Below are 22,987 nucleotides of genomic sequence, written 5' to 3'. Positions count from 1 at the left end.
CTGTTGGGTTGAATAAAAAAAAGAAACTGTTTCTGAAGTAGATTACAGATAAAAGCTGCTACCTCTGTTCAAATTACATTTCACAAGAGTATTATACTTACTGCTCCATCATACGTCAGAGCACGTCTAAGTGATTCAACCTCATCAAACTCTACATAACAAAATCCTGAAATGTAATAAATAAATAAATATATGTGAGAGCCAGTCTGGTGTAGATAAGGTGCCAGGCTAGAAACTGTAAAACCATGAGTTGTAGACCCACCTTAGGCACAAAGCTAGCTGAGTAAATTTGAACCAGTCACTCCCCAGTCTAGAAAGAAGGCTATGATTAATTACTTTGGAAATGTTCTCAAGAAAACTGTGTGGAATTATCTAGGCAGTCAAGAGAATTCAAGACTGATTCAAAAGGGTGTGAATGAAAGCATATAAACATAAATAAAATTAGGAAACTGCTCTCATGTTGGCACTGGAACCTGGGTGTGCATAAATGATCATCGCTTTACCATTCTCATAAAACTGATTTAGCTCCTTGAGTTCTGTCACCCAACAATTTAAACTTTCTGATTTGAAATACAGATTATAGAAAAAAAGAAACATAAAAGCATTTGTTCTACAGGGATACAAAATGTTTTATATTTGGAATGTTTCAAGCTCAGGTTCTGAACAGCTTATACAAAACAAAAATAGGATACATTTATTAAGACCAAACAGCTGTTTTGTATTTGAAACAGCTATTTTAAGATCAAAAAATTCTGCGTACTTTAAATTTGTTCCTTGAATAAATTTTTCTGACAGGTAACGTGAGAAGCCCTTTGCTAAATCTTCTTACATAAATGAGATAAGTAGCTACTAATGAAAGCTTGTGTAGTTGCAGTTAAATTTAAAAGTACGAATTTAGGGATCTTAGGCTAAAACTGTTAGGCTGTTTATGTTCTCTGAGCTTGTTTATTTTCCTGCAGGTGTTTTTATTGTGTCCCCACAACAATCCTGTGATGTAGGTTGGTCAAAGCGACATCTAAGTAACCAAAAGTCACCCAGTGAGCTTCTGTGCCTAACAAGTAGCCAAAGAACCCATGTCTCCTTGCTCTTAGACCAACACCTTCACCAAAAAACATAATAAAATACATTTTATTAGCAAGTACAGATGGTTGGACATGCAGGAAAACCTTGTTATGTTGCTTGTTCTTCTTAAAGGTTTCAGCTGGTCACACCTTTACACATGCCCTTCTCTTGGGCCTCATTCCCTCTTGCAGTAGGCATTTTCTGTGATCAGTCAGCATCTTTATCTTCAATGGGTTATTTTGGGAAGAGCTAAACTGCTGCATGAAGTTCTCCCCCTGAAGGTCACAGTCTATGCTACCAGCATTAAGGTTTTCCCTGGAGGTGCTCACTAAAAGATCACACATCTCCATGGTCCAACTTGAGTTATGTAGCTACCACAATGTACAATTATCTGTGTCATTCAATTATGAAATACTTAAAGTAACAAGTACCGCAAAGGTTGGCATAATTCTAGCGCTATGGTGGTGGCCCTAGAATCCTTTTAAAGATACACACAATTGTACTCTTTAATTTGGCCAAAAGATGGAATAAGTAAATACATGGGAGTGACTTTATTTTCTGTATCTAAACATTAAAACTACCATTATAACTTAACATTATTATGAACTTAAGACTTTGACTTCTCCCTGTCCACTCTTTGGAATGTACTTTCTGACTTACCCCAGAAAACCAAAAGAGGGTCCTCGGGCCAAACACAAGTGCACATAGGCACACTCAATCTCACATCTTTGCTCTACAAAGAAACAGCTATCATAATCCCCAAAGTGTATGATAAAGGGGAGATACAAAATGACCTACCTTTAAATTTATCTGTCTCTTTGTCTCTGACTAGTCGCACGCTTCTTATACTGAGGTTTGTGAAGATCTTATCAATGTCTCCTTGAACTATGTCGAAAGGGAGGTTGCCAACGTATGCTGTAAAGGGGGGCTCTGTTGGAAGCTCTTTCTGTTTACGTGCACCAATGGCGGAACTGCCACGAGACCTGTTGACAAGGGTAGGATTATAATTCACACCTGAGTGCTCCCTGTGGAAGTGGCAGCCACGGCACACCCAGAAAACTCAGATATGGAAAAGCACTTTTGCAACAAAGCAGCTAACCTTGAAGCCAGGTATAGGTAATCTGTGGCTTGCAGGACTACCCAGCATCTCATTAACAATTCCTAAAGTCTCAAAATGTACATCAGGATAAAGTCAGACCACTTATTTTGGTAGGGGTTTTTAAGGAGCAAAGTCATTACCTTAAACTTTGCAGGGGGTTATAGCCCATGCACCGCCCCAAACACCTCGCCCAAGCAGATAATTTCCCCTGTTTTCCCCCTTGTTTTAGGAATGAAATCAGGACAGAGGCTGAAGGCATTGTTTTTGCCACTTAACCTCCCTTTCCAAAAAATGGGAGAGTTAACTTCAACAATTTTCAGCCTTGACTATTTGGCAGCATCGTGACACCAGCCGTCCAGGTAGGAATCAATTAGGAAAAAGTAGCTTTCCCTATCCTGGCTATAAATAGAGATCTCCAAACTTCCATCAGCCCCTTTGCGTAGTTTCAGATTGCTCATTGACCCCTAAACAGTATATGTAAAGGATTTATTTTAACATAGTACTACAGATAACAACAACACCGACCCCTTGGAGAGCCCCACTGACTGCTTACAAGAACCCAGCTTTAAAACACACAAAGGCAAAAAATGTTTAGCCCAGAACAAGAGAACTGAGACATCTAGCAGAGGAAAGATCAATCAATTCCAACTTGGCAAGATCTTTTTTTTCGCAAGTTGGAATTGATTGACACCCCCCCCAAAAAAAACTTCCTTTTGTGTCCCTGCACGCGGCGACAAATGGTGAAGGAGAAATGGCACGTGGCTGGATTCAGGTCAGGAAAGGCATGGGTGCCAGCCTGCTTCACCACCCTCCATCCCTGAGCCTCCGGCGCTCCACCTGCCGCTTTGTTCGGCCTGCCCAACACCTCAACACCCTTCTCACTGCTGCCAGGGGCTGCAGAGGCAGGCCTGGCACAGGAAGGGCACGCACCCCGCGCACCCCATACCATACCTGGTCTGCCACCACTCTCGCCGCTGCGTTGCTCCTCCACCCCATGCACGGGCACCGCCCCACCCCCACGCGTGGCCTACTGGTACTGGCAAAATGTAAGCCCTCCCCGAAAGTAAATCCTAGTGCTTACTTCCGAGCCCAAAAGAAAGTAAGACCAGGTCTTACTTTGGGGAAACACAGTAGTGTGCCAACATCTTTTCTTCATTCATTGGTGGCTACTTTGTTTCGCCAATGAAACGGAACGGATTCAAAATCCACAATAACAGACTGGGATGTTGGGAGAAGCTTGGAGAAAAAGAAGTTTCTCGAGGAACACGAGATTCCACGTATATAATTTAAGGAACATGTGTTTATATTACACCTCCTCTTGCTTTCACTCATTCATATTTTAGTCACTTCTGGATTGGATTACTGAAATGCACTTTACCTAAGGCAGTCCTTCAAGATGATCAGGAAACTGCAATCGGTCCAGAATGCAGCATAGCACACAAAGGACTAGGACAGGACTGAGTCTGATGGTTAGTTGTATAGATCAGGGCTTTTCAACTGGTGGTACGCGAGCCCTAGCGAACTGGAGTGGGGGAGGGAACCCAGGATCTGTGGCAACATACTAATTGGAGCTTCTGGTGCACCCAGAAGAGAAAAGGAGGGCAGAGAGAAGAAAAGGTATAAAAGGGGCAGACCGGCCTGTTTTCGGAGGAGCGGTGAGCGAGGAAGGGTGAGTGAGCAAGCAGCGTGTTTTGGGGGTAAGGGCTAGCAAGCGAACAGCTCCTGCCCAGCTCGCTTGCGGAAGACATGCTGCTTGCTAAGTGAAGCTCCAGGATCAGCAGGCTACGGCTCATCCGTGCTTCGGCTGTATCAGCTGTAGCCCACTGATCCCGGGGCTTCACTTAGTAAGCAGCATGTTTTCCGCAAGCAAGTGAGCTGGGCAGGAGCCCAGGATCGGTGTGTGCAGCTACACGCTTCTGAACGCGGGTGGGGATGGCTTCTGAGCGCCAGGCAGCTTCTGAGCACTGAGCGCAAGCGGCTTCTGAGCGCAGCTCAGCTGTACCTGCACACACCGAGCCTGGTTTTGGCAGGCAGTGGCGCATTCTCCGTACCACACGGAGTGGCCGGCGAGGTGAACTGGTGACATCCTGGCCCTGCCTGTGTGCGCACAGAGGCTGAGGCGCATGCGCTCTCCTCTGCCTCTGCGTATGCACAAGCAGGGCCATGATGTCACTGGCTCACCTTGCTGGCTGCTCCTTGCGGTGAGAATGTGCTGCTGCCTGCCAAAACCAGGCTGGGGTCTGGGCGGTGTAGTGCAAGACAAGGCAAGGGAGGGAGGGAGGGAAGGAAGGGACAAAGAGAGAAGGAAGGAAAGAAGGAAAGGACAATGAGAGGGAGGCACAATGGAAGGGAAGGAAGGAGGGAAGGAGGGAAAGGAAGGAAGGGAAGGACAATGAAAGGGAGAGAGGGAAGGAGGAAGGGACAAAGGGGGAGGGAAGGAAAGGACAATGGGAGAGAGGGAGGGAAGGAAGGCACCCACCCCAGTCCCAACCCCCTCCACCAGAGACCCATGGATCCCCCCCCACAGGCACCCCGCAACCTGAATGATGAGCTGGCAACACCCCCCCGGCCATTGATCACATGACCCTGGGACACTGTGAACATCATAAGTATGAATCAGTTGCCAAGCATCCGATTGTAAATCACATGACCCTGGGGATGCTGCAACAGTCATAAGTGTAAAAAATGGCCGTCACTTTTTTCCATGCCATTGTAACTTTGAACAGTTACTAAGCAAATTGTTGTAAGTTGAGGACTACCTGTACTTTTTTCCCCTTTTTTGCGCAAGTTTTTGACACCTTGCTGGGTGACTGGTCATACTCAGATACTGCCTTATCCTAAAAGTGGTACAATGGGCGAAAAGGCTGAAAAGCCCTAGTATAGGTGGTTATGGCCCCTTGGTAGGAAGGTATGATATTTTTTATGTTCTTGCTTTTTTTGGTTTTGCATTAAACTGCCTAGGATTATTGTGTGCTATATAGGCAGCGATAGAAGTCTTTAAACACATAATTAGAATCTAGGAAGTTATCTGTCTCCTTTTCACCAATTGAGATGAAATAAAATATTTTATTGCTAGACATAAACCAGTTACGGTATGTGAAAGTAGACATTTAGTTTTCTTTAGCTGTTTTCCATGATTGTTTTAATGACAGAACTTTTCATGAGAGTTTAAAGGGAACTATTCCTATAAAACACCAATATCTGGTTGTGTTTCTTATATTCATTGGCCAAGGCCAATGTGAAATATTAAATTTTTGTGACATGCATCTTCTTCTCACCCTTGGAATTAAATATAGCCTTAACACTATCACCTTCTTGCCTACAGCTGTGGTCGAAGCAAATGATAGCACTTTCTACAACATTTGGAAAATATAACTTCATGAGCAGTGTATGGAACAATAGTTCTATAGCAACTACAGTAAAATGCAGCCTCAGAGATTTTCTGAGGAAGATTAAATGTCATGATAGAATACTGTGATTCCTGAAAAGTTTCTCAAATAAATTTCCTGAACTTCCAATAAAGATCAGCAACTGTGAACAGGTTTTATGATAGTTTTTAAGTTTCTACTTGCTATATTAGTCAGAGAAAAAAGCACAGCACATTTCAGAATGCACTCTGGAGTGATTTATGCAAAGGATTATATTTACAGATGCATTTATTTCTAGGACCTTAGAGCACAGAAAAGACCTCCAAAGCAGCTCACATTCATGTACAAACATATAACACCCCCCTCTCTCTCTCTCTCTCACACACACACACACTTAGTAAGGCCACTTGTCTCAGGTTTAAGAACTTGAGCAGTTATTTCTAACACCAAGTGCAATCACTGAAAGAAAACAAAATTCAGAATCTACAACAAAGTTCCTGCAATGGATGAGCAACATCTTAAGAGTATCCCTAAGTTTTGAAAGTATTCTTCTATGCATACTGATTAACTCTGTTATGTGTGTTTACTGAATTAATTCAGTTAAGCATGATAAGGACTGATACTAAAATATTATTTCCAATTTTGGTGGTCATGAAAAGAAGTCTGATAAATCTAGCACACACAGAACAGGTTGTCAGTGAAGAGTCTAAATCAGTGATCCCCAACCCTCAGTCTGTAGACCGGCACCAGTCCTTGGCAAGCCAGCAACCAGGCCGAACAAACAAGCGAAGCCCCATCTGCAGGATGCAGGAAGTATGCAAAACCATACCCTCTCTGGTCCATGGAAAACCCTTTCTCCACAGCATCAATCCCTGGTGCTCAAAAGGTTGGGGGGGGGGGCTCTGCTCTAAATAGCTGAAATCATGTAAAAAAACTGAAACAGCTTTTATGTTTAGAGTAATGTAGTTTAAAGGTCTCCAAATGGCCTCCAAATACCCAAATGGTTGTCATTAACATTAATATATAGGGAAGACTATTCTAGGAGTTTGGGTTGCGTTTCTTCCAAGGATCTTTCCAGTTCTAAAGTTTAAATTAAAGCATTAGAGCCTTGGTGGAGCTGTGGGCTAATGCCTCCTTAAGTAACACCAGCTGCCTGCAATTAGTGCAGGTTCGCATCCCACCAGGCTCAAGGTTGACTCAGCCTTCCATCCTTCCGAGGTAGGTAAAATGAGGACCCAGATTGTTGGGGGCAATTAAGCTGACTTTGTAATAATGCCGCTTGGGGTGTGTGTGTGAAAGCCCTAATAAGCAGGCATATACATAGAATGAAGGCTACTGCTAAGCTTGTAAGCCGCCCTGAGTCTTCGGAGAAGGGCGGGATATAAATGGAATAAAAATAAAAATAAAATAAATAAAATTCATGTCCTACTAATTTTTCATGCAGGAAAAAAAAGACTTGAGAAAATAGAGCTACTGATAAAAAATGCCACTGTGGAGATAAAATTCTTTGAAGTATGCATATTTATGACAGTTGCCCCCCAAATCCAAGATGCTTTATGCATTTTCAACTAAGCTGATTCCAAAGTGGCTCAAAAACATATGGGATGCTCAACAAAATGGGACTGGTATAAATCATCACAGAATGATTTTATTCTGAAACAAAGTGACAGCATTCATTTTATTAACTAACCCAATAGGCTATTAGTTAGGAATGAAGAATGCAGAAACCCATCGTTATGAAAGGTATTTGGAATGACAAGGTAGACCGACCATCTGGCTCTGTCAGTTGGGAGTTCACGACCAAGTTGTTGACAGGCAGTTAAAACATGACACGCTAGCTACATGTTATTATATATATATTTTAGAACAGAAACAGTCAAAGCTACTGGTACACTTCCAGGTGGCCTGTGATTAGATCACCAAGGATTTCTGATTCCCAAAAGAATAAAAGAAATACAAGAACTTCTATCATGGCCACTTCTGTACTAATGGTTCTATTTGAATACTGAGTAGACTCAATATTCCTCAAAACATAAAAGAAAGACATATTAACATGGCTGCCTTTGATCAAATGTTTGTGATCTCTGCTAGGCTAGGCAGTTTGTTAACTATATCTGAATTACTATAAATAGAACTCTATAATATATAACCTGAGAGATCTGCACTTGTATACGTATACCCCTTCTCCAGTCTTTATAAAAGATTCTAGAACCACAACAGATGACCAAATTCCAAAAATAATTATAGGATATAATGTTCCTATGATATTCTGCCACTGCAAAAGCTACTTCGATTTTTAAGAAAAAGTACATGAGGAGAAAATTAATGTTTTGTAACAATGTTGGATGAAGGTAAAGAAGGAAATTTCTCTAGCTACCGTAGCATCTGAACATAAACTAATAAAACACAACAATAAAATAATAAATCATTTGATCATTCCTAATAGTGTGCATCCTAGTTTTCTTCTTACCTGCATCAAAATGATTAAGTTGTCTAGAAAATCAGACAAGATTTCAGACATGAAGCAAAAACACCTGGACTCCTTCAACTATTCATCACTTTTCATGAACAGTTAATATAGAAAATATGCAAAAATCTACCCAGAAAGATCCTTTTACCAAAAGAATCTATAAAGCTACATATGTCTATAGTTAATATGAATTTAATATTAATGATAGAGTGCATATATTCATGAACAAAATTACAATCCAGAAATGGTTTCCAAATAATTGACTTGTGTGCCAGTTTGTTTCAGAAGGTACGAAGTTACTCTTGATACTTGGGCGTCCTCCTTGACTCCCGGCTCAATTTTGAAGACCATATAGGAGCCGTGACCAGGGGGGCTTTTGCCCAGGTTCGCCTGGTGCGCCAGTTGCGACCCTACAGTCACTCATGCGCTCGTGACCTCCCGTTTAGACTACTGCAACGCTCTCTACATGGGGCTGCCCTTGAGGACCACTCGGAGGCTTCAGCTGGTGCAGAATGCAGCCGCACGAGTTGTGATGGGGGTTTCCCGATACTCCCATGTAACACCTCTACTCCGCGAGCTGCATTGGCTTCCGGTTGCCGTCCGGGTGAGATTCAAGGTGCTGATAATGACCTATAAAGCCCTAAATGGCTTGGGTCCGGGATATGTGAGGGAACACCTGCTGCCAGCATCAAGTTCCCTTCGTCCAGTGCGCTCCCACAGGGAGGGTCTTCTCAGGGTGCCGCCGGTAAAAGATTGCCGGCGGGTAACGCCCAGGGGGAGGGCCTTCTCAGTGGGTGCGCCTGCCCTCTGGAACCAGCTGCCCGTGGAGCTGAGGACTGCCCCCGACCTCCGTTCATTCCGCCGGGACCTGAAGACCTGGCTCTTCGAGCTCTCTGGCCCAGGCTGAGAATTTTAATTTTAATTTTAATTTTAATTGGGGTTTTTACTCTTTCAGGGACTGTTATAATCTTTTTAATTGTTTTTTAATTTTTTGTATTTCTTGTTTTAATTCCCTGTAAACCGCCCTGAGTCCTTCGGGAAAGGGCAGTATACAAATCCAATTAAATAAATAAATAAATAAATAAAATAAATATATATCTATACTGCCTCAATTGAATAGTCAGCACTGTACGTGGAAAGATGAAATTATAAAGCATCTATTGTGAAAGATGGGTCGCGATGGGTCGGACACGACTTCGCAGCTAACAACAACATTGTGAAAGATAAAAACATAAACAACAATTAACTATGAAACAATACAAATCATAAAAATTATTAAAATCACATTAAATCAATGGATGGTTGTCACAAAAAACTCATTCTTATCTCAGTCTTCCACAGGGAGACTGTTCCAAACCCTTGGAGCTGCTACAGAAAAGCAGTGTCTCCTTGCTTCAGTCTCCTCCCCAAACTGTAGGATTTGTAGCAGTTTCTCACCGATAGGGAGAAAGCAGAACTATTTAATTCGTTTTTTGCATCTGTCTTTACACAAAGGGAAAAAACAGTCCAACCTACCCAAACCAGTGCCATAAAAAACAGAATAGAAACGCAAGTTAAGATAGGCAAGACGAGTTCAAATCACCAGGACCAGATGGATTACACCCCAAGGTTCTCAAGGAACTGGCAGACGTGATCTCAGAACCACTGAACTATATTTTCCAAAGATCCTGGAGCACTGGGGAACTACCAGAGGACTGGAAGAGAGCTGATGTAGTTCCCATCTTCAAAAAAGGGGAAAAAATAGATCCAGGAAACTACAGACCTATCAGCCTGACCTCAATACCTGGGAAGATTCTGGAAAAGATAATCAAACTACAAATCAACGAACACCTTGATGCAAACAAAGTCATCACTAAAAGTCAACATGGATTTGTCAAAAACAGATCATGCCAGACAAATCTTATTACATTCTTTGACCAAGTGACAAAACTAGTCGACCAGAGGAATGCTGTAGATATAATTTACTTGCACTTCAGTAAGGCATTTGATAAAGTAGATCACAACCTACAACTTGATAAGATAGAAAAATGTGGGTTAGATAGCATCACCACCAGATGGATTCGTAGCTGGCTGACCGGCCGTACTCAGCGTGTGGTCCTCAATGGAACCGCATCTACATGGAAGGAAGTGTGTAGTGGGGTGCCCCAGGGCTCTGTTCTGGGCCCAGTGCTCTTCAATATCTTCATTAACGATTTGGATGAGGGGATAGATGGGGAACTCATCAAATTTGCAGACGACACCAAGCTGGCAAGAATAGCCAATACTCCAGAAGATAGGCTTAAGATACAGAAGGATCTGGACAGACTCGAACACTGGGCGCTATCTAACAGGTATAGTATAGGTGGTACCTTGCTCAATAGTAGTAACTGTGAGAGGGATCTCGGAGTCCTAGTAGACAATCACTTCAATATGAGCCAGCAGTGTGCTGCAGCTGCCAAAAAAGCCAACACAGTGCTAGGCTGCATTAACAGAGGGATAGAATCAAGATCAAGTGAAGTACTAATACCACTTTACAATGCTTTGGTAAGGCCACACCTGGAATACTGCATCCAGTTTTGGTCACCACGATGTAAAAAAGATGTCGAGACTCTAGAAAGGGTAGAGAAGAGCAACAAAGATGATTAGGGGGCTGGAGGCTAAAACATATAGGGAACGGTTGCTGGAATTGGGTATGTGTAGTTTAATCAAGAGAAGGGTGAGGGGTGACATGATAGCAGTGTTCCAATATCTCAGGGGCTACCACAAAGAAGAGGGAGTCAAGCTATTCTCCAAAGCACCTGAAAGCAGGACAAGAAGCAACGGATGGAAACTAGTCAAGGAGAGAAGCAACCTAGAACTAAGGAGAAACTTCCTGACAGTTAGAACAATTAACCAGTGGAACAACCTGCCTCCAGAGGTGGTGAATGCTCCAACACTGGAGGTTTTTAAGAAGAGACTGGACAGCTATTTGCCTGAAATGGTATAAGGTTTCCTGCCTGAGCAGGGGGTTGGACTAGATGACCTCCAAGGTCCCTTCCAACTTTTTTTTTATTGTTGTTGTTGTTGTTGTTGTTGTTATTATTATTATTATAGATGTTATTCGTCAGGCTGACTGAAGTAGGCAATCCTGTAGTCATATGGGTACCAAGCCATAAAGAGCTTTAGAGATCAAAACACACATTAATCAGACCCAGAAATCAAATGGCAACCAATGCAGAATCTACAGAATATGTGCTATAGGCTCCCAAACCTGGATTATGTGGGCTGCTGCATTTTAGATTAAATGTATTTTCCAAATACTCCTCAAGGGCAGCCTCAAATACAGTGGATGACAATAATTTAATTAGCTGGTAATCAGGACATGAGTTACTTTAGTCAAATCCTTCTGCTGTAGGTAAAGTTGCAACCTGCACACTAGCTAAAGCTTGGCAGAGACCCCCTATGGCCATGACTTCCACCTGCTGATCCAACAGATGTAACTTTAGAAGGACCTACCAAATTACAAACCAAGGGGTAGTTCTTGCCCCACAAAAGGTAACCCTGGCAGCAACAAAGGTTCTCAAAGAATCAATATCAACTCCAACCTACTAAGTTGTGTGTCCTCTTCTATCTACACTCTACACCCAAAGTGCCTCAAGTATTGGGAAAAGGTGTCAACAGTATTTCACTCACAGCCCAGTGTAGCAATGTACAATTGAATATGATTACCATTTCCTTATTTCCCTAAAGGCAAGAAGTCCAAGTGGTAGTCTGGTGTTTTTCAGGAAGAAAATGACAAGAAAATGTCAAGTTATGTGATGCTGGCCCATGAGAATTAATGTTTGCAGAATAACGTTTTATTATCTGAATGAAAATTTTAAAACTTATTCTGAAGAAATGTGAACATAAGTCATTGCTAGGCAGAATCAAGCAGCTCAGGTTCCAAAGAGTTGAAAGACTGCATCTCATAACTCTGCCTAAATTCAAGAACTAATATTGTCTGGAGAAAACTTGCTTGCAAACCATACCTATGGGTTATTTATAATGTGTTAGCCACCAATGGGGCCTTGTTAGTGGTGGCATATTGATTATGGAATCACCACCCAGAAACAGTGCTCATGACACTTGGTTTCCAATCAGTTTGCGATATGCTTGTTCAGTAGGGTAAATGCTTTTTTTCAGGCCCAAATTATATGGAAATGTATACCGATTAAAAAGAAGCAAAGGTAACTCCCTCCAAATCTCATACCAACACTCATACAAGTAGTCCATGCTTAACAACTTGAACTGAAACCAGAATTTTTATCAGTAAAAGTAGCCAGTAGGAAACATTGTGTAACCTCACCACTTAAGTGACAGCAATTCTGCTAGGCCCAGGTGTGCTCATTAGGTAAAAACATGCTTTTTCTGCCCTGCCACACATGCCTCCACTTCAACTCCCCCCCACCCCATCTCTATCCTTTTGGGTGTTCTCTCCTTTGTTGCCTCATATCACTGCTGTCCCAGATGATCTTCACCATCTTCTTCCTCCACTGCTGATGTGCTCCCAGAACTGCTACAGATGCCTCAGGAAGGACCAGGCCAGGTGTGTCTCATCAGCAGTGGGAAGAAGACAACAGCAAAGATCAGCTGGTTCAGGATGACCCAAAGATCAGGGGTATAGGATGGCATAGGACACAGATGGGGGCAAGATAGATAGGTGGGAAAAGCTGAAGCACACTCTGGACCTTAAGCAAGAACTACTTCTATGCCCTATCTCCCAAAGAAATAAGATGGCTGAAATATACTTGCAGCTCCCAATACAATTTTGGCACCAGTAATAAAAACATTATGAATACAGTTGACTATATGAACTCGCATTAATAATAAAGATGAGTATTTCTGAAATTCTCTTATATTACCGTATATACTTGAGTATAAGCCGAATTTTTCAGCCCACGTTTTGGGCTGAAAAATTCCACTTCGGCTTATACTCCAGTCAACAAAAAAACTTACCGAGGACTTGTGCGCGGCCGAGGCTTTGGTGCTTCCGGGATCGCGCGCATCTCTCCCAAGCCACCGGCATCCGAGACCTGCCGAAGTTTGGGGAGGTTTGGGGAGGTGCGCGCGCACCTCCCCAAACCTCCCCAAACGTCGGCAGGTCTCCGTTCCTCCGCGCCCTGCCTGCCTGCTTCTTTCCGCAGCGGAAAGAAGCAGGCAGGCAGGGCGCGGAGGAACGGAGACCTGCCGACGTTTGGGGAGGTTTGGGCGCCTCCCCAAACCTCCCCAAACGTCGGCAGGTCTCCGTTCCTCCTGCCGACGTTGGGGGAGGTTTGGGCACCTCCCCAAACCTCCCCAGGTCTCCGTTCCTCCGCACAGACCTGCCGACGTTTGGGGAGGTTTGGGCGCCTCCCCAAACCTCCCCAGGTCTCCGTTCCTCCTGCCGACGTTTGGGGAGGTTTGGGCGCCTCCCCAAACCTCCCCAGGTCTCCGTTCCTCCGCGCAGACCTGCCGACGTTTGGGGAGGTTTGGGCGCCTCCCCAAACCTCCCCAAACGTCGGCAGGTCTCCGTTCCTCCTGCCGACATTTGGGGAGGTTTGGGCGCCTCCCCAAATTTCCCCAGGTCTCCGTTCCTCCGCGCAGACCTGCCGACGTTTGGGGAGGTTTGGGCGCCTCCCCAAACCTCCCCAAACGTCGGCAGGTCTCCGTTCCTCCTGCCGACGTTTGGGGAGGTTTGGGCGCCTCCCCAAACCTCCCCAGGTCTCCGTTCCTCCGCGCAGACCTGCCGACGTTTGGGGAGGTTTGGGCGCCTCCCCAAACCTCCCCAAACGTCGGCAGGTCTCCGTTCCTCCTGCCGACGTTTGGGGAGGTTTGGGCACCTCCCCAAACCTCCCCAGGTCTCCGTTCCTCCGCGCAGACCTGCCGACGTTTGGGGAGGTTTGGGCGCCTCCCCAAACGTCGCCGGGTCTCTGTTCCTCTGCGCCCTGCCTGCCTGCTTCTTTCCACAGCGGAAAGCAGGCAGGCAGGGCGCGGAGGAACGGAGACCCGGCGACGTTTGGGGAGGTTTGGGGAGGCGCCCAAACCTCCCCAAACGTCGGCAGGTCTCCGTTCCTCCTGCCGACGTTTGGGGAGGTTTGGGCGCCTCCCCAAACCTCCCCAGGTCTCCGTTCCTCCGCGCAGACCTGCCGACGTTTGGGGAGGTTTGGGCGCCTCCCCAAACGTCGGCAGGTCTCCGTTCCTCCTGCCGACGTTTGGGGAGGTTTGGGCGCCTCCCCAAACCTCCCCAGGTCTCCGTTCCTCCGCGCAGACCTGCCGATGTTTGGGGAGGTTTGGGCGCCTCCCCAAACCTCCCCAAACGTCGGCAGGTCTCCGTTCCTCCTGCCGACGTTTGGGGAGGTTTGGGCACCTCCCCAAACCTCCCCAGGTCTCCGTTCCTCCGCGCAGACCTGCCGACGTTTGGGGAGGTTTGGGCACCTCCCCAAACCTCCCCAGGTGTCCGTTCCTCCGCACAGACCTGCCGACGTTTGGGGAGGTTTGGGCGCCTCCCCAAACCTCCCCAAACGTCGCCGGGTCTCTGTTCCTCTGCGCCCTGCCTGCCTGCTTCTTTCCACAGCGGAAAGCAGGCAGGCAGGGCGCGGAGGAACGGAGACCCGGCGACGTTTGGGGAGGTTTGGGGAGGCGCCCAAACCTCCCCAAACGTCGGCAGGTGTCCGTTCCTCCGCACCCTGCCTGCCTGCTTCTTTCCGCTGTGGAAAGAAGCAGGCAGGCAGGGCGCAGAGGAACGGAGACCCGGCGACGTTTGGGGAGGTTTGGGGAGGCGCCCAAACCTCCCCAAACGTCGGCAGGTGTCCGTTCCTCCGCGCCCTGCCTGCCTGCTTCTTTCCGCTGTGGAAAGAAGCAGGCAGGCAGGGCGCAGAGGAACGGAGACCCGGCGACGTTTGGGGAGGCGCCCAAACCTCCCCAAACGTCGGCAGGTGTCCGTTCCTCCGCGCCCTGCCTGCCTGCTTCTTTCCGCTGTGGAAAGAAGCAGGCAGGCAGGGCGCAGAGGAACGGAGACCCGGCGACGTTTGGGGAGGTTTGGGGAGGCGCCCAAACCTCCCCAAACGTCGGCAGGTGTCCGTTCCTCCGCGCCCTGCCTGCCTGCTTCTTTCCGCTGTGGAAAGAAGCAGGCAGGCAGGGCGCGGAGGAACGGAGACCCGGCGACGTTTGGGGAGGTTTGGGGAGGCGCCCAAACCTCCCCAAACGTCGGCAGGTGTCCGTTCCTCCTGCCGACGTTTGGGGAGGTTTGGGCACCTCCCCAAACCTCCCCAGGTCTCCGTTCCTCCACGCAGACCTGCCGACGTTTGGGGAGGTTTGGGCGCCTCCCCAAACCTCCCCAAACGTCGGCAGGTCTCCGTTCCTCCTGCCGATGTTTGGGGAGGTTTGGGCGCCTCCCCAAACCTCCCCAGGTCTCCGTTCCTCCGCGCAGACCTGCCGACGTTTGGGGAGGTTTGGGCGCCTCCCCAAACCTCCCCAAACGTCGGCAGGTCTCCGTTCCTCCTGCCGACGTTTGGGGAGGTTTGGGCACCTCCCCAAACCTCCCCAGGTCTCCGTTCCTCCGCGCAGACCTGCCGACGTTTGGGGAGGTTTGGGCGCCTCCCCAAACCTCCCCAAACGTCGGCAGGTCTCCGTTCCTCCTGCCGATGTTTGGGGAGGTTTGGGCGCCTCCCCAAACCTCCCCAGGTCTCCGTTCCTCCGCACAGACCTGCCGACGTTTGGGGAGGTTTGGGCGCCTCCCCAAACCTCCCCAAACGTCGGCAGGTCTCCGTTCCTCCTGCCGACGTTTGGGGAGGTTTGGGCACCTCCCCAAACCTCCCCAGGTCTCCGTTCCTCCGCGCAGACCTGCCGACGTTTGGGGAGGTTTGGGCGCCTCCCCAAACGTCGCCGGGTCTCTGTTCCTCTGCGCCCTGCCTACCTGCTTCTTTCCACAGCGGAAAGTAGCAGGCAGGCAGGGCGCGGAGGAACGGAGACCCGGCGACGTTTGGGGAGGTTTGGGGAGGCGCCCAAACCTCCCCAAACGTCGGCAGGTGTCCGTTCCTCCGCGCCCTGCCTGCCTGCTTCTTTCCGCTGTGGAAAGAAGCAGGCAGGCAGGGCGCAGAGGAACGGAGACCCGGCGACGTTTGGGGAGGTTTGGGGAGGCGCCCAAACCTCCCCAAACGTCGGCAGGTGTCCGTTCCTCCGCGCCCTGCCTGCCTGCTTCTTTCCGCTGTGGAAAGAAGCAGGCAGGCAGGGCGCAGAGGAACGGAGACCCGGCGACGTTTGGGGAGGTTTGGGGAGGCGCCCAAACCTCCCCAAACGTCGGCAGGTGTCCGTTCCTCCGCGCCCTGCCTGCCTGCTTCTTTCCGCTGTGGAAAGAAGCAGGCAGGCAGGGCGCGGAGGAACGGAGACCCGGCGACGTTTGGGGAGGTTTGGGGAGGCGCCCAAACCTCCCCAAACGTCGGCAGGTGTCCGTTCCTCCGCGCCCTGCCTGCCTGCTTCTTTCCGCTGTGGAAAGAAGCAGGCAGGCAGGGCGCGGAGGAACGGAGACCCGGCGACGTTTGGGGAGGTTTGGGGAGGCGCCCAAACCTCCCCAAACGTCGGCAGGTGTCCGTTCCTCCGCGCCCTGCCTGCCTGCTTCTTTCCGCTGTGGAAAGAAGCAGGCAGGCAGGGCGCAGAGGTCCGGACACCTGCCGACGTTTGGGGAGGTTTGGGGAGGTGCGCGCGCACCTCCCCAAACCTCCCCAAACTTCGGCAGGTCTCCGGACGGCGGCGGCTTGGGAGAGGTGCGCGCGATCCTGGAAGCACCGAAGCAAGTCCTCGGTAAGCTCCGGGCGGTCACTTGCTTCGCGTCTCCTGAGGGAAGGGGGGGCGACTGGAGCGGGCGTGTTTCCTCGCCTGCTGGGCGCCGCGATTTGCCCGGGGAACGCGCGGGCCCCGAATGGCAGCGTGGAGCGAGGAAGCTGACAGCCAGGGCTTCCCCGAGAGCCGCGGCCACACAGGGTATTCCTGTGTATTCAGGCTTGCAAAATGGCGGATCGAGCCTCTGCTGGCGGCAGAGGCTTGCAGAACGGCGGATCGGCTTATACTCGAGTCAACTTTTTCCAGTTTTGGGGGGTGAAATTGGGGGTCTCGGCTTATACTCGAGTCGGCTTATACTCAAGTATATACGGTAATTGTGAAATAACAACATGGTAATGTGGATGTTAATTTTGTTTGTTCCCAGGAATTGTTAAGAAAAATATGGAATAGGTACTGCAGCCCATTGGATTTGGCCTATAATGGCAAATTTTACCTTACACAGTATATCTGAGGAACAAATGACCTAGCTTAAATTATTATATTTTGGGTTCATTATAATAGTGAAAAGATAGAAGGAAAGAGAAAAAGAAAATACGGTAACCAGCACAAAATGTATGGACATATATATGGCGGTGATGGATGCCCTGTTGCAAGATGGGAAGGACCACATTAGAGCAGATCATCCTGAAGAATATCTACGTGGTCACTAAGAACTGACACTAACTTTAGGATACATAATCAAACAATCAATGTTTAATTTACCAGGCTTTATCACAATGATCAATTCCTTACTTATCATTTGATAAAGTAAACTTAAAAGACAAATAATTATTTCTATTCCATTATTCAACAAAAACAACATTTTGAAATTGTGTCACTTTCTTTGAATAAAACATAAACTTGCCACTCTATTCTCACAGGAAAATTTTTCACTCTTCTCTAATTTCATTTTCTTTCCTTATAAATGACCAGGTGCTGTGGGAAAATAATTTTTGAGAAATCACTTTTAATACTGATTTTCACTCTAAATCAGACATGTCAAACTCGTGATGTCATGTGATGTCGCGAGACATATCGGGACTCTTTTGCCATTGCCGGCAATGGGTCGGACACAGCTTCTGGATGACGCGTCCGACCTCAGGGCCAGCATTTTGATACCCCTGCTCTAAATGATCAGGCCAGTTAGACCTGGCAACGATTGGGAGAAAAGTATAAGTAGCAAAAATCCAGGGGTGAGAATCTTTTTTATTTTCTCTATTTTTTTTAGTAAAACACAGCCATCTGAGTCATTGAAGAGTTGATTTTTGGATCCATACTCCTCACAACATCATGCAATGTATCTATCACTCATTTCAATTAATTCAGGTCCTCAGCCAACAACACAGCATCATCTGCATATAAATTTGCATTCACACCCTAACCAAAAGACCTTTAATGACATCACAAGTATTCCTTATACACGTATTCATAGAGATGTTAAGACAGGGAGACACCATACTTCTTTTTCTTATTATACTCTGCTCAATGTCGAACCGTTCACTAAATATCCCATTTACTCTTATGCTCTTTGTTGCTCTTATTGCATGTAGCAACTAATGTTCAATTCAACATTCATGCAAAAGATTGCATAACTCATTTTATCATCTGCATTAATTCTTATTACCACTGGAAGACCTGAAAAGAACAGGGATAGATTGTTATGGAAAAAATCTGTGTGACTGCTAAGAGTTGACACCGATTTGATGGCACATAATCATTTCACTCTAGCTTTTCCTATTACCAGGCACAGATATAGTCCTCAAAACACACTTAAATAAGTTTCATATCCAATCTATAAACAGAGCTCATCTATTTCTTCAATTACATCACCAACTTTAATATTCTCAGATATTACTGAGAATTGGATTTAATTCAATTCACTCTGCTATGAGCTCCTTCTATTTTCAAAAAAAATACTCCAAACCCTGGTCTGTGAACCAGTACAGGCCACAGCATGCCAGCAACTGCTTCACACAAACAAACAAAGCCCCAATCTGCGGGATGCAGGCAGCACACAAAACCATGCACCCTCTGCTCCACAGAAAAACCTCTCTTCAAAAAGCCGGTCTCCAGTGCCCAAAAGGTTGGGGACCTCTGTTTTAATACAAACCCCTTAATTCTAGTTACTTACCAAATAATAAATATTCTCATTTAATCTTGGAACATTTTCTAAACTTTCTCCAGTCTATTCAAGACACCTAGTAGAATAATTTTCCCCTTTGAATTGCATTAATTCAGAATGGCATACCTTTTTTCAAAAACTTTTTGATCGTCAATATCATTGGTCACTAGAATGTAATATGCAACTGCCACTAGCATATAGATTTTTATTTTCAAATGCACCAACAATATAGCGCCGAATGACATGTTCTTATCCCTTTCATTTAAAATTAAATCTACATGTTAATTTTTTTATTAAAGTTTTACAAAAAAAGTTTTTACAATACATATCCCCAAAACCCACCCACCCCAAACCACCCCCCTTCCCCCCCACTTCCCAGAGCTGAATAAAGGGTTATAGATATAATAATCATATTCTAACTAAAATTATCCATTATTAAATTAACCAAATTCATGTGCTTTAACTCCCCTTTAACATAGGTAAAGGTAAAGGTTCCCCCGCACATGCGTGCTAGTCGTTTCCGACTCTAGGGGCCGGTGCTCATCTCCGTTTCATAGCCGAAGAGCCAGCGTTTGTCCGAGGACGTCTCCGTGGTCATGTGGCCGGCATGACTAGACGCCAAAGGCGCACGGAACACTGTTACCTTCCCATCATAGTGGTCCCTATTTTTCTACTTGCATTTTTACGTGCTTTCGAACTGCTAGGTGGGCAGAAGCTGGGACGAGTAACAGGCGCTCACTCTGTTACGCGGCACTCGGGATTCGACCCGCCAAACTGTCGACCTTCTGATCGACAAGCTCAGCGTCCTAACCCACTGAGCCACCGCGTCCCTTCCCTTTTAACATAGATACATTCAAATTATTAAAAACCTAATAATAATAACTTAAAAATATAATCAATACTAATACTAAAATTAATAACAATATCCCTCTAAAATCTACTCATAAGCTAAGTGGAACTTTTTAGTCCCATATTTGTTCTGAATATAATCTATCCATCTTCTCCAAACTAAAATATATCTTTCTTGTGAATGATCCTTCAAATAAGCAGAAATCTTACATTTCTGCAAGATTCGATACTTTAAGTACCCATTCTTCTATAGTAGGCAAACTATCCTTCTTCCAGTATTGTCCTACCAGTAACTGTGCTGCTGTTATCAAATTCAACATCAGATTGGTTTCTTTAGAATCACAATCTACAACAATACCCAATAAAAACAATTGTGGAGAAAACTTTATCTTTCTCTTAAAAATCTTTTGAATGTTCCACCAAATTTTAATCCAAAAAGCTTATATATTTCTACAAGTCCACCACATATGAAAATAGGTGGCATCTAAACTACATCTCCAGCATTTAGACTGTAAGCTAGGATACATGTTAGACAACTTTTTGGGATCCAAATGCCATCTATAAAGCATTTTATAAAAATTTTCTCTTAAATTTTGAGCCTGAGTAAATTTAACATTTCTAACCCAGATTATCTCCCAAGTATCCAATGGAATTGGTTCCTGGATATTTTGTGCTCACTTTATCATACAATCTTTAACTAATTCTGTTTCCGAATCCATTCAATTAAAACATTATATATCCTCTTTATATGCGCACGATTTAAATCTCTAATTTGTTTTACTAAATTTTCATCTGTAGTTGTGATGCCAACCTTCTGATCCAGCTTCCACCTAGCTTTCAATTGGGTATATTGAAACCAAGAGTAACTTATGTTTTCTTGTTTCAACTCATCTAATGATTTAAGTTGCCAATTATTCCCTTCCAATCTAAGTAATTCCTTATAGGAAATCTACGTTAATTTTGTTGTATTAATTAACTATGCATTACAAGTTCAAATCCTTTTCAGTAACTTCCCACTTTTCTCTTTCACACACATACAACACGTTTTCCTTTCTTTCATTTGTCTTTTACTTCTCTTACCTTCCAATCTTCTATATATCAGTCATTACCAAATGGGTTTACAGATATTGCCTCTGCTCATAATGGCATATTATTTCCCATCTTTATTTTTATAAATAACTCAAGATGGCTAACATATCTAATATTCTTTCCTCTTATTTTCCCCACAACCAACACCCTGTCAGGTAGGTTGGGATGTGAGAGGGACTTGCCTATTGTCACCTATTACCTGACTTTCGTGCCTAAGGCAAGTCTAGAATTTACAATCTCCTGGTGTATAGCCTGGTGCCTTAATTTTGTAACATCACAAACATTTTCCATTATGCATTTTGATTTTGTTCAGATTCACAATCAAGACTGAGTTATACACCACTGTATTAATAACCCTTCTCACTCAAAGGCCCCAAATTATTTCTCTTCCCCTCTTCCCTTATTCAGCTTCCCACCACACTCCTCTTAATGACTTGAAAGATGAGGTCCCATTCCTTTGAGCACAAGGTTGACTATCCATACTTCCTAATTCTTACTAATTAAGGAATGGGGATTAAAAGAACAAATGAATGGATATTCACTTCCTAACACTATTCAAACCCTTTGAAAACGAGCCTCTTTCTCTTTATTACAACCTTCTAATCAATGTTCAATACCACACTAAGACGTTTGAAATGAACTTCTGCACGGACATCCTCTCTTTAGTCTAAAGAACCATGCATCCAAATCGTTGCTCCCCAGGAAGGCTGGTTTTTTAATTGCCATAATCCCATAAAGCATACACACGTTAGGTGTCGATTATGTGAGTTGAAAGCAAACACAACTAGAGGCGTTGGGATAGATCAAGACTGCCTTACACACACCGTTCCTTCTATCGTTAAATTTACCTTTTTGTCAAGCGAACGATAATCCAGAATAAAAGCTACTGTTAAGACTATCGCCACCGTTCCCCTGCACATTACCAAGTTTTCCTTCTCAGGACCCTCTTCCAAACCCTTGTTCGTAAACTTCAAAAGCCAAAGGATTTTTCCGCTTGCCTTGTATTTTTAATCTTCCGGTCTTTGCAGAGGTTACTCGTTCCTAATCAAAACACATACTAGTCTTCCCAACAAATCTGCTCGGCCTTGTCCCTTTTCTCCTCACATCACAATCCCCACTCCCCACGTCGCTCCCTCCCCACTTGGGGGCGAGGTCGCCCATGGCTCCCCCCAGCCTCGGGGTCTTAAGAAAGTACATCTTCTCATCCTCTGGCCGGAAGAATGCCCGTCTTCTACGTTTCCCCGTTGCCAGCCCCAGTCCCTCTCACCCGCGGCCGCCCCCGAAGCTACTATAGGCCTGGTCGTCATAAGTATCGAAATCCGCCATTGCTGCCGCTCCTGCCGCCTCAGCCTCCACCGAGCGCGAGCGAGCACTGCAGGACCCCGCGCCGCTTATATAGCGGGCCAAACAGAGGGGCTGCCCGTCGTGCAGCCTGAAATCGAAGGTCTTCCTGCGCCTGCGTGTTGCGGATGGCGGTGAGAGTGCCCTCGGCGTTGCCTGATTGAAAAGAGATGGGGAAAGAGAGTGAGACATAATAACCTCATGAGACAGGAAGAGGTTTTCATTTTGAAAATCACCCAAGGCGTGGAGAGATGGAGCACATGTTGGGGCTTGAGGTCTAATATAAGCTTTTCCCAGTTACCTGATCTAATTTAGAAAGCGGTGTAGACGGGGGAGGGGAAGGAAACAACGTATTATTATTATTATTTTTGCCAATCAAGGGCCAATAAAACACATTTTCCATAAAGTGTCTCGTTTCCCAGTTTAAAATGCACAGGCACAAGATCAAGAAATAGGAATGTGTATGTTACTGAACTGTCTCTGATTATATCTACTTATGTCTTACCATTGTTCTCTGCTAATTTGTTGCCTTCTCTTATTTATTCATAAAACATACCTCCTGTTTTCATCGTTAAAAACGAGGTAAATTCAATACAGGAATAAGTTCAATACTGTAGAGGAATAACTGTACAGTGACTGAAAAGAGAAAAGGAAAGAAAAATATCACCACCAAAATTATACACAAAAAAGCTGAAGATGTTACCCTCTTGGCTTGAAAAAATGTGGTCTCACTGTCACTGTATTTTGTGTTATTATATTTGTGCTTTTGCCTCATTATCAGTTAATTAGGTTTG

At 45.6% G+C, this 22,987-nt stretch overlaps 1 protein-coding gene across 1 annotated transcript in view; it reads right to left on the bottom strand.

Moving 5' to 3' along the window:
- EIF4H (eukaryotic translation initiation factor 4H) overlaps positions 1 to 22,282 on the bottom strand; it is a 33,951-nt gene extending 11,669 nt beyond the window's left edge. The window contains exons 1-3 of the mRNA XM_081324942.1: positions 22,120 to 22,282; positions 1,861 to 2,045; positions 102 to 166 (exon numbers count right to left, since the gene is read on the bottom strand). Of these exons, the coding sequence (XP_081181068.1) occupies positions 102 to 166; positions 1,861 to 2,045; positions 22,120 to 22,178 (309 nt within the window). The 5' untranslated portion in view covers positions 22,179 to 22,282. The remainder of the gene's footprint in view (positions 1 to 101; positions 167 to 1,860; positions 2,046 to 22,119) is intronic.
- Between the last annotated feature and the right edge of the window lie 705 nt (positions 22,283 to 22,987).

Source organism: Vipera berus (genome assembly GCF_964194415.1).
Source record: "Vipera berus genome assembly, chromosome: 1".
Taxonomy (NCBI): domain Eukaryota; kingdom Metazoa; phylum Chordata; class Lepidosauria; order Squamata; family Viperidae; genus Vipera; species Vipera berus.
This window is presented reverse-complemented; position numbering and strand designations above follow the sequence as displayed.